Source organism: Myotis brandtii, unplaced genomic scaffold, assembly GCF_000412655.1.
Source record: "Myotis brandtii unplaced genomic scaffold, ASM41265v1 scaffold232, whole genome shotgun sequence".
NCBI classification, from domain to species: domain Eukaryota; kingdom Metazoa; phylum Chordata; class Mammalia; order Chiroptera; family Vespertilionidae; genus Myotis; species Myotis brandtii.
In genome coordinates this window covers 191,025-203,789 of record NW_005358729.1, presented here as the reverse complement: position 1 = coordinate 203,789, position 12,765 = coordinate 191,025, and the positions used below count along the sequence as shown (strand labels likewise).

The window sequence follows — 12,765 nt, the reverse complement described above, 5'->3', positions numbered from 1 at the left end:
ATACATACACACTTCATTTTTATATCTAGTAACTTGCCCAGGTAAAACAGGTTAATCCTATGAAACATCTCTGGTCGACTACTAACTTCAAATAATAATGATAAAAATAGAGTTGAACGGAGAAATTATTTTTAGTAATCGTCAGATTCGTACATTTAAGTAATGCCCAGAGTGTGGTCAGATATCCCGGGTGGAATTCATGCACAAAGTAGCATATATGAGTGGTCTACGAAAATAATCTGCTTTCTTTATAGCGTCCTTATTCTAAAAATTGCATACAGTTTCATAGGAGAAATCTTGTGTGCCCATAACTCTCGCTCCTCACCGAGCCCAGCACTCGGAAAAAGACTCTCTGACATGTTTGTGGACACATAACTCCGGCGATCTCAAATGTAACGAAAGGGAAGGAGACGATTCCACGCAGTAAAGCGTTCAAACGGAAATGGAATTTCACTCTAAAAAGTAAACGCACTCTGACATTGTAAATCCAGGTTGCTGTTGTGTTTTCTTCTCTCTCTCTCTTTTATTTTTATTCTCTTTTGGGGGGAGGCAGGGGGGACAGAGTGAATAGGTGGCAGAGTGAAGAACAACAACACTTACCTCTCCAAATTCAAGGGGAGACCCATAAGCTAAATCTCTTTGCAACCCAGGATCTTATTTGTAGGAACAAGATGCCATGGATATTAGTTAGCCCGTCGGGTTGAAAAGCATTTCTGAATACAGGAGGTGCCAGCGGCCTTCCTCTATGGGCTCTCGGGTCTACACTATCAGGGACAGGCACCAGGGCTGGACTTGAAACTCCACCCATTATCTGAGGTATGAACCAAGGATCCATCTCCTAAGAATGCCAAAGCATGTTTCTGCACAAGGTATAAAATACTAGGATATTTGCTAAAGATAAGCACATACCACATGCTGTAGCTAAAAATAAACCATTTGCAGTTAGTCTAGAGCATCGGTTCTCAACCTGTGGGTCGAGACCCCTTTGGGGGTGGAACGACCCTTTCACAGGAGTTGCCTAAGACCATCGGAAAACACATATATAATTACATACTGTTTTTGTGATTAATCACTATGCTTTCATTATGTTCAACTTGTAACAATGAAATTGGGGGTCACCACAACATGAGGAACTGTATTAAAGGGTCGCGGCATTAGGAAGGTTGAGAACCACTGGTCTAGAGGGTCATGTGGGTAATAAATATATTTTCAAATATTTTTAAACTCTGTTTCCTCCTTAGTGAAGGTAGCTCTCAGACACTGTGTGCCACCCATAGATAATAAAATAGCAATCCCCCCTGAATACTTAAAAAGTTTTAAGAATCATTCTGAAGTCTATGGATAAGATTTAAAAGTTGTCCAAAACAATATATTGCAAACCTCTCTAGTCCTGGTTGTTTCAAAGGATTCCAAAGATTTAAAAAAAAAAAAAAAAGATTTAATAAAGGAGGAGACAAAACAAAACAAAACAAAAAAACACAAAGTATCTCCAGTACTCCATTAACAAAGCATGAGATTCAGAATTAGGGGGCGGGGGGGTGAGGGGGGGGGAGATCAACACTGTCCCATGACCTTCTTCATATTATCTTCAGCATTCTTATCAAGAGGAGGCACCTGGGATATATCATAAACCCCACCTCCCATGTACACTGCAAACAAGACTGGCCATGCTGTATGAAGCAGATTTGGTTGGGACCGCAGCGCCAGGCTCTCTCAGATTCCTTCTGTGAGAACATTTAAGCAGGCAGGCAGACCGAGCTCCGCCAGCTCAGAGAGACGAGTTCCTGAATGTAATCAGGAGGGCTGACCCCCAGGCTGGACAGCTCGTGTGCAGATGTGTTTTGGCAACGCATTCCAGGGCTCCGATCCAGAAACAGCCTTAAGATAGTCAGTACAAAAGTTGATTTTGAAGACACACAAAACAGTAAAACCCTGAAGACAAGTTATAAAATGCACATCTCTTGGGCTATGTGTTAGAGAGAGACTAACTTCTTAGTTGCAGACTCAAATCTATTTTTGCAAAGGAGACTGTTGGAGGGTGGATGTGGTTAAAGCATACCTATACTTTTTAACTGGTGTCTACAGGGGAAGAGGCTTATAAGAAAAGAAGCTGTATCTAGGACTGTTTTCACTAAAGAGTTTTCTTTCATCTATATTTTGGTGGGATCCCTAACTTCATGTTTTAATACAACCCCTGTCACACCACGGAGTGATTAATAGTAAACACGCATGGCTCCAGTTTCCAATTTAAATGTATGGATGGCACAAGACAAGAGGTTTTCACGTGGCGCTCGGCTTAATTTAGTGGTTCCATAAACATCTTCTTTCAATTTAAAAAATATGGTAATACAAAGCAATTCTGTTTGCTCTAATTCTGGTGCCAGATTAGGTAATTAGAATGGTGTCTAATATCTTTCCAGTAAATGTTTCTCCATAAATGCAAAATGGAATCGAGGGTCTGAGGGTTACATTAGCTTAATGAAAACAAGACTTTAATGCATATTGTTAGAGCAATGTTTGAATGCACTTATTAAGGCCCGAGTTCCCACAACCATATGGTTTTTGTCATTAATGTCTCCTTTGAGAAAAAGCACTAAAATTAGAAAAAAAAAAGTTTTATCTTTGATTCCAATGATCCCAACTAAATGATATGGTAACCATATGGTGTGCAGCAGTGATAGAAGAACATGGAAGTGTCCTTGTATGCTTTTAAAATAATTTTTTGGCTGCCAACTTGACCCTGAAAGGAGCCCCCCCCCTTTTTTTTCTCTCCTTTTCTTTCCTTAGTTTCTTGCAAGCAAAGAAACCAGTGGTATTTGCACAGGAAATGGAATTCATATGATGAAATCTTTACAGAAAGCAACTCTCTTAGAAAACCGAAGATTCTAGACTCAACTGACATGTTCAAAAAACAATTTGCTTTTGAGAATACATGATTGTAGTAGAAGCCATTTTGGAGGGAAATACCGATACATCATACCTGTAACCTTATGTACACAATATAGAAAATAATGAAAAGAACACAATGGAAATCTGGGTTTCCATATAAAAAGATATAATTTAATGGTTTGTAAATATTCTCAGAACAGAACTATCTCATTTCACTTCAACAAGAATAACAGCAGGAAAGACGTATCATCCAGAAAGTTCTAATTTGGGCTCAGTTCTGACAACTTTTCTAGATTTTGGGTAGTTACTTGAACCTTATGTGTCTGATTTAAAAAAAAAAAAAAGATGGAACTTCACAGCAAAGGGGAAGGCGAATGAGTCTTTCTCATTTAATCAATCTGCAAAGCCTACGGTTAGGATAAAAATGGGTTTGTTCCTCTACATCAGCGGTTCTCAACCTGTGGGTCGTGACCCCTTTGGCGGTCGAACGACCCTTTCACAGGGGTCGCCTAAGACCATCCTGCATATCAGATATTTACATTACGATTCATAACAGTAGCAACATTACAGTTATGAAGTAGCAACGAAAATAATTTTATGGTTGGGTCACAACATGAGGAACTGTATTTAAAGGGCTAGAGGTTGAGAACCACTGCTCTACATGGTATTCACTAACAACCCACTATGCTCAAGCGGTGGGCATAATTTGCTTTCCTATCAAAATTTTATTTTTCTATCAAAACTATCAATTCTTTTAGTATCAGTGAAGTAACTGCCTACTGTCCCGGATAAACATGTCCCTTCTTTCTCTTGGGAACTCTTTTTGTGTGTTTTTTGCAGTTGCTTTACTGGAGAGGCAGTAGTTGGAGAAGGTGAAGACCAGGAAACTGAGGAATAAATACTGTTTCTAAATCACACCTCAAACGACTCTCAGACAGACATACCCTGCATCTGCCACTTACTCCCAGTTTCCTCACTGACAAAGGGGGTGAGGGTCTCCTCTTTCTATTGCATTAGGTTGTTGCAAAAATAAATTAGACGGATTTTTAAGACTCTAAAAAACTAAAAAGAACCAACCTTACATTCATTCTAAAGACAAGCAAAATGTAAAATGTAACTCAAAGGACCAAAACAAACAAACAAATAAACAAACAAAACCTTTATTCAAAGAGATTTCTCAATTCTTCTCCCAACTTAACTATTCAAAACACTCTGAATTATCATTTAAGACTGCTTCAGAAATGACCAGAAAACCATAAATATTCAGATAGTTTTCACCCAGTAAACTAAGTGAAAACACCCTTAAATTTCTGACCACCCTCCACTCCTAAAAAGAAACACTATTGTGACCTTGCAACAATATGCTCTGAAATACTTTCCAGACAAGTGAGCTGTACAATACCTTCAAGAACGGGATGACGAAAGGTCGCAGTGGGAAGTTAGTAGCTTCTTGCAGTTTGGAATGAAATTCTTCAATTGTCAAAGTAGAGTTCTGTGGAAGAAAATATGTATTATAAACACATTTGTCTCTTGGCAGGCAGTAAAAACAATGAGATTACTAAATTACCAATATGGTTAAAACACTGTAATAACCAGCAGATACACATACAGGAAGCAGTATTTTCAATATAATACTGCTGACTTTGTAAAAAATACTGCATATTATAATTCACTGTATCACCCACCTTTTAAAATAACATCTGAAAATGAAAGACCATAAATATGGTACTTTGAGAATAATGTGCATACTTTTGTCAGAGACTTTTGTCTCTAAAATCATGAAGAATCTTTTAATACTACCCTTTATGGAAAACTCTTTATTTAAAAGCACAACTGATCGCATAGTGGGACAAAGGCAAGTGTCAGAATCTCAATTCACCCCACAGGTCATGTCTGTATTTCTGCTGGTGGAAATATTCTTCTCCCGTCCTTCCATCCTTCCATTCTTCCTATGTCTACCAAAGCGTCCTTGCTCAGAATGAACAGCTATGTTGGGTGGTGTGCTGCACTATTGAAGCCAAAGAAAAAGTTTGGGCCTTCTCCGATTCACTGAGTCTTATAGAGGGTGAAAATATTCCCCAGTTATCAAAGATACTTCATTTAGCATAGAGGCAAAGTTTATTGCTCAACCCAAAAGAGACTACAAAATGACTCTATTCACTCTAACCTATGCCATGTAAACAAGCCCCCAATACTCAGGGTTTGTATCCTGCAATGAGTGATTTAACAGACAACAACCTATTGTAAAGGTGTTGAGTAAATCAACTATATTTGGTTCATTTTCCTTAGTCCCTAGGCAGAATCGCAACTGTAAACTGTAGTCTGAACTTCAAGCCTTCGATTATCCTCGTGCCTGACAAAACTGGGACATTTGTGACCTAACAGCTTCAGAATATTGTTCCCCACTTATTGGTGCGGTTCCTTTTCCTTTTATGATAAAATATGGGGTACCAAGTTCTAAGCTTTTTATACCCCCAAATTCAAAACGTATTAACATGAAACTATGAATAAACACTAGCTTTCTATCTGTAATAATAGAGGTTAAGGAACCCTTTTTTAAATCTTTTATTTTGCCTCTTTATTTTCAGTTAGTAATTTTTTAAACATTTTTAATGAATTAAATATATTGGGGTGACATTAGTTAATGAGATTATATAGGTTCAAGTATCCATTCTCATGATGCAAGATCTGTACACTGCATTGTGTGCCCAATAGCCAAAGTCAGATCATCTCCCATGACTATATATTTGGCCCCCTTTACCTTTTACTACCCCTTCCCCCCATTTTGTTTCTATGGCTCATTTTCCCAAAAGCCATTTTGGTTATGTTTTGCACATTAAAACAGTTACTAATATTTTTTCTTAACTGTCTAAATAACAGCATAATGAGATTCATTATGATTCACTACCTGAGTGCAAGTCATAGGCCTATCACAATGTGTATTTTACTTCTGCAAACCTCAGTTTCCCCACATGTAAAATGTGTATAAAAATCACTACTTCAAAGGATGGTCCCAAGATTTACATAAAACGGCTTGTGTTCAATGCCCAAAACAAAACGCATCATCTAGTCATTCGCTCATTTGACAAATGTTCACTGCCTGCCTCTCATGTACAAAGCACTATTAATTAATGTTTCCCCCTACCTTATCTCCATAAGGTTTTCAGATAAATAAAACGTATCTTCAAAGTATGCCACTTAAGATGTGGAAAAATCTATTGACGGCTACCAAATTTTTGATACATTTAAAGTTATGGAAACCGCTGTTAAAGACATATCCAATTTATAAAGCAGTTGCCAGAAGAAATGTCTACTAGTAACAACACATTTACCGTTTTCTTAATACAGTCACTGTTTTGAATTTACTTTGTGGTTCTTCCGTCTAATTGATTTAGGTGTTGAAAAGCCTATTATGCAAAATGTGAGAATGAATGAAAAGGAAAAGATAAGTGAGTGACAGAAGGAACTGCGGGAGGCTGACATCCTTCTGTCAAATTCACCTTCCTGTCCTGAGGAGGACAAGGTGAAGCTGATGGATTGTGGGGAATGTGCAAGCTGTTGTTCTTAGAGTGCAGAGGAGAGGGAGACGACACTGAAAAGTTCCACATACTTTAAAAAAAAAAAAAAAGTTGAATTGCAACATCTCTGGCAATGTGAGAGGCCGTGATTTGAAGCATGTCTACTGCCTTAGACTCTCAGCCAGACTTTTCATTTGGGAACTTCTTTGACAAAACACAACTGGTATGTCTTTGCCCTTGGTAAATCCGCGCAATAAAAATAAATGCTCTATTTCAAGAAAAAGGCAAGTGCTGCCGATCTTGTGAATCTCAGTTCCACGATTAGCCCGGATACTGAAAGAACTGACGTTGTGACTCATAGCTTGTCCGTGATTCCGTCTGCTATGGGAAAATCACCTTCCTAAATGGAAACCCTCATGTGTATATGAAATCATGGAAATGCAAAAGTGATCTAGGGCTCTAAAAAAGGATGCCTGTTCTCATGTCTAGCGTGATAATGTATAGAATATACTATAATGTTCCTTAGTCAACACTTCTATTCTCAAACGAATCATTTTAATAATTATACCAAAAAAAACTGTTTTTATTCAAAAACCAACTAATGGTTGTAGGAGTTGAGGAGAGATAAATTTGGGGTGTTCTTGTTTTATGGGGACATAGGTTCCGTCTGGGGTGATGAAAAAGTTCTGGAGATGAATGGTGCTGATGGTTACACAACAGTGAATGTGCTTCATGCCACCGAACCGTATGTATACTTAGAAATCCTTAAAATGGTAAATTTTAAGTTTTATATATCTTACCACAATAAACAATTCTTAATGTGATTAGCCCTAAAAATGAAAACACATACAAGGAGAATGTTATTTGTTATAAATTCTAGTTCATCATCTAGGCCAGTGGTCAGCAAACTGCAGCTCAGCAAACCTCAGCTCGCGAGCCACATGCGGCTCTTTGGCCCCTTGAGTGTGGCTCTTCCACAAAATACCGGCTTTTCCACAAAATACCGACTTCTGCGCATGGGCCACGAAGTTTCAATCGCACTGTACGTGCGTGCCCGCACGTGGTATTTTGTGGAAGAGCCACACTCACGGGGCCAAAGAGCCGCGTGTGGCTCACAAGCCGCTGTTTGCCGACCATGGATCTAGGCTAATAAAAGTCCCCTAAAGCAACGAAGTTAAAAAGAGCACTGAATTACATGAAGTGAATCATTCACATACCCAAAACATTTTGTCACTGTTGAAAGGCACTAGCCATGCCGGGAGGATATACTTATGGAATTTTAGACACACTACACATTTATGGCCAAGATAGCAATAAATATGCATATAGCCATATCTTCATTAGTCAAATAGTAATAGAAACCATGGGGGGGGGGGGGTCAACACGCAATGCAGAATTTAAAGCCTTGTTATAGAATGATCAGACTTGGACCCAATCTCTAGCAGTAAAAACGACTAGAATAAAATACCCGTGAGAAAGGAGACTGTATTTTTCATCCCCCCACACACTCTCCCTTACCCCAGAAAATTGGGCCGGTTTCTGTTTGCTTACCACCAGTCCTAGGACGAGGGTGCGGACTCTCTCTCCTATCTCTGGTGAAATGTCATTGCCAAACTGCTGCAGGGTAGTAAGGAACCGTTTCAGTTTACTGAGTTGCCTGGCGCCACAGGCTGGGGGCAGCTGTTGATTAGCCAGAGAAGAAGAGGAAGAAGAGGAAGGCCCATTGCTAAAGCCATTGGGCGGCGAGGGGGCACCATTCAAGGCTGTGGGTGAATGGCTTGTGCCATTAGTTACTGTCAAGAGCACAAAATCAGAGAGAAAAGGTAAACGTATAGAGAAATGCACAAGAAAATTACAACCAAGTTCCCTTCCCTTTAAGTCTAGTGAATTTTTCTTTAAAAAACTGCTAGATACAATATTATATTCATTTCAGGTGTAGAACCCAGTGATCAGACATTATATAACTTACAAAATGATCACCCCCAATAAATCTAGTGCCCATCTGACACCATACATAGTTATTGCAATATTACTGACTACATCCCCTACGTTGTAATTGAAAATAATTTTAAAAGAAATTATTTAAAGTTAAAAATAAATACAGCCCCACCGGCGTGGCTCAGTGGTTGGAATGGCTCAGTGGTTGAGCATTCAACTATGAACCAGGAGGTCACGGTTTGATTCCCCGTCAGGGCACATGCCCAGGTTGTGGGCTCCAACCCCAGTAGGGGGCGTGCAAGAGGCAGCTGATCAATGATTCTCTCTCATCACTGATGTTTCTCTCTCTCCCTCTCCCTTCCTCTCTGAAATCAATAAAAGTGTTAAAACAAAACAAACAAACAAAAAGACTGTTGGAGCTTTTTTTATAAAATGCTTTGACTTCACAGGCTCACACCGGCTCAGGTATTCTATAATTAAATGGGTCTACTCCTCACACTGCACAAGGGTTTTCTGCACAGAAGCTGATTATAAATGGAGCCGGCTGTAGCACAGAGACAGCCCTGCCGCCCATGTGCACATATGCCAACCACCTGAAATGTTTCCAGCACAGAACAAACAACACTTGGATGTCAGCCTTTGGTCACCAGCTTACATCAATGTAACAGAACTATTTCTTTCTCAGCTGCTCCCCTCCTAGAGAAAGTGTACATTTTGTGGAGACTAAATTTATCACTGGACATTTTTAATCATGTTTTATACACACAAGCTGACAGCTATGTTTATAAAAATTGGACTTTCAAGCTTTAACCTTACAACCACCCAATTAGAAGGCTATTTTCTCCCCCTCATATTTCTTAACCCCTTCTTTAGGGAAAAGCCAAAATAGATATGATAACTATCAGGGAGTTATTTCAAGAAATCCAAAAGGTACATATCTATCCCATTAATAATAGTTGGCGGTAATCCGGTAAATTCATTTCTGATCATATTTACTTGAACATCAAGACGATAATCGATAACTTGGAGGCTAGAAAGATTTGCACATTTCTCCCTGAGGAAAATGTTGATTTTACGTTAAGTCAATTAATTTGACAAATTGATTTTTCCCAAACACATTTTTAAATATAATTTTGATAAACTATTCCCAACAATAGTTTGAAGATATTTTATGTACTCTATTATTCTTAAAAAAAAAAAAAAAAGGTCTCTTGTCCTACATGAGTACCAAAGCAACCTGTCAAGAAATGACAGCTCACTAGGACTTCTCACGGGAGACATATGCCTATCACTATGGTTTTGGATAACAACAAAACAAATACAAGATGACAGGGCTACAACGTGGCACTGCTGCGGCCTCCTACTCCTTACACGTTTGGAAAGGCCTTTCAAATGGCAATGCCACTCTGCATTCACAGTCTGGGCTGTGTGTTTTGTCCATCCTTTTCAATCCCATGAATCTATTCTTGCCTGTTATTTTTTATGCATGTAGATTTAATGGCACATCGTCTATCCATACTATTATCTGCAACAGATAGTTTTGTGTGTGTTTTTTTTTCCCCACAAATCCTTGACAACAATTTTAACCAAGACTTTGAGACAGATGAAAACAAAACTACCTGCTATCCCTACTACAATATAAAGGAAAGAAAGGAAAGTTGAGATTGTGTCAGAATATTCAGTCCTTTCCTTGCATGACACAAAAAGCAATACTCTCCACTGATTCAGAACAGGGGACCTGAGCCAAGATGGAATGTAGTCTGACAGTTTCATGCACTGGCTGGTTTGGCACAGTGGATAGAGCGTCAGCCTGCGGACTGAAGGGTCCCGGGTTCGATCCCAGTGAAGGGCACATGCCTGGGTTGCGGGCTCAATCCCCAATGTGGGGCATGCAGGAGACAGCTGATCAATGATTCTCTCTCATCATTGATGTTTCTTGCTCTCGCTCTCTCCCTTCCTCTCTGAAATTAATAAAACTATGTTTAAAAAAAAAAAAAAAAGCCTGACAGTTTCAGGACAAGAAAGATGCTCCTTATTTCAGAAAGATTTCTGTATACAACTGTTGCATAAAGTCATTTTGTGTGTGTGTCTAAACATTACATTTTAAACATAAATCCTAAAAATGTTAGATTTTAAAGTGATTTGTAAATAATAGAAGAAAACAGTATTAGAAGATCAGATGTAACCTGAATTATTACATGTTCCAAGTCAAAATGAACAGACTACAATAAGAAGCTCCACATTAAGTCAAATTAAAAGTCACAGTGGTAACATCTCGAGTTACAGACCAAACGTAGTGTTCTCCACTCACGGAGATGTTAGTAAAATACAAATTATACTTATGATACAACACATCTGTACTCAATACCTCACTGGAAAATAAATGATTTTTTTTGCTTCATTTCTGCATAATTCATTGATGCTGGATCTTCTTTTAAGTTTTACTTGCAGAAAAACTTTCAAACTTCAAAATGAAAATGCCTACTCACACGTTGTTGGTGTAAATGAACTGGTTCTCGGGGCTCCTTGAGTTGTCGGGGGAGGTGGCATCGTGGGAGGAGTCAGCCTGGACGGAGTCTTCACATCCACAGGTGAGTCTGGCATCGTGGAGTGTTTCTCAGTCCGATCTGGAGGATGCCACCGGGAACATGTTACTTTCTCAAGCACCTCAGTGTTCTAAGTGGGGGATTCACCGTTTTTACAAGCAAGTAAACACAAGAGACCCATCAACTTCTATCCATCAAACAAGGCTCATCTACTGAAGTTGAAATCAGGACTTTATCATCCAGACCCCGCTGATGTGGGTGGGTGCAGCACAGATGACAGGGCCTCGTTTGTAACTGGGTGACTTTATGTCCTATCGTTATTTCTAGGGTGGGCAAAGGCTCCCTTGTTAGTGTTATAAACAACAGCGCAACTTCACTCAAGGCAGGAGCCAACATTCGAAAGAGGTAAAAAATAGATGAGGAAGACAGCAATGAACCCCTCCGACCGCTTCGAAATAACACCCATATAAAGTTCTGTTCTGTAGATGAAATACTGGTAGGAGCCAGCGATGTTCATAACACCGCTCACCCCCTTTCCATACTGAGTTTTCCGGCCTGTCGGATGACGCAGAGTATGTCTCCACGACATAGATCTCACGTCAATGTTTTCTGCCCTGTTTGAAAAATCACCGTTCCCTCAATGGCATATGTCACACAATGAAGTTAAGCTGTTATTTACTTAGACTTTGTGAGTTTATGACCCACCGCTTCAAAAACATGAGGCCAATATTTCAATTAACAATCGCAGGTAGAGTAAGAATAAAAAAGTCCCACATTGAGAATTAAAAAGAACTAAAGACCTTCCATATGTTTTTCATGAGCAGGTGACAGATATGGAGAAGTTTTCTGATTACCCAATAATGAACATTTGCTCAGGCCTGTTTTCTACTAAGTACACTCTTCTCTTGAAATGTTAAACTTTTCTTCCTCAGTCTAATCTCTTTATCAAATCTACAGTAAAAAAAAACTATAGAAGTTTCTGTTTGTTTCTTTAGATCCAATTTTCCTCAAACATGTGTAGAGATGTTCACACACACACACGTACACACACGTACACACACATACACACACATACATACAAACATGTTTAATGCTGAAGGCACCTTTTTCAGCCTTAGATACAGATATTTCGCACTCTATGAGTTTTTGAAAAGTAAAATAACACAAACTATTGGTAAAGAACGGGTCTTTAAAAATATTATAACCATATGGATACAGAAAGGTCAATAATTAAAAGAAAATGGAAAGCCCAAATTAATACTCTGACCATTCTAAAACTACCTCCCCTTTATTCACAGCAGATTCCTAAGACTTGAGTTGCCATAGGACACAATATTTAAATGTTGAAATTATGTTAATGCCATGCTGGGGGAGGTGTAATAAAAGAAAGACCATCATCATCATCATCATCATCCTCCTCCTCCTCCTCATCGTTCTCAGAAGAGCCCTCTGACAGAGGATCTATCTGGTTAGTAGTATCAGGGCCTCTGGTTGAGTAACGAAGAATGTTGCTATAGTGAATGAGTGCTCTGAGTGAGGTGATGGCAAAGACACCGGTGGAGAGCACTCCCACCTTTCTCTTACTGCTAAAAATAGCCTTCATATTGCTTTTCCACATTATTTAAAAACCAGTATCAGTAACCCTAGCCGGTGGTGGTCAGTGGTTAGAGTGATGGCCTGTGCACCCCCGGGCGGTCTTGGGTCCCATTCCCAGTTAGGTTAAGGGCATGTACCTAGGTTACAGGTTTCATACCTGGCCCCAGTCAGGGCACATGCGGGAGGCAACCAATTGATGGATCCCTCTCACATGGATGTTTCTCTCTTCCTTCTCTCACTCTCTCTCTTTCTCTCTCTCTCTCTCTCTCTCTCCCCCC

At 39.3% G+C, this 12,765-nt stretch overlaps 1 protein-coding gene across 6 annotated transcripts in view; it reads right to left on the bottom strand.

The window, feature by feature from the left end:
• The window catches only part of RUNX1T1 (runt-related transcription factor 1; translocated to, 1 (cyclin D-related)), a 146,583-nt gene that overhangs the window by 51,630 nt on the left and 82,188 nt on the right, over positions 1-12,765 (bottom strand). For 5 of the 6 annotated variants that reach the window (XM_014539967.1, XM_005866522.2, XM_005866523.2 and 2 more), the window contains exons 2-4: positions 10,835-10,972; positions 7,959-8,200; positions 4,292-4,381 (exon numbers count right to left, since the gene is read on the bottom strand). In XM_014539967.1, the coding sequence (XP_014395453.1) occupies positions 4,292-4,381; positions 7,959-8,200; positions 10,835-10,949 (447 nt within the window). In that variant the 5' untranslated portion in view covers positions 10,950-10,972. Of the gene's footprint in view, positions 1-4,291; positions 4,382-7,958; positions 8,201-10,834; positions 11,022-12,765 lie in introns of all 6 variants that reach the window. The other variant, XM_005866521.2, reaches the window with a different exon arrangement.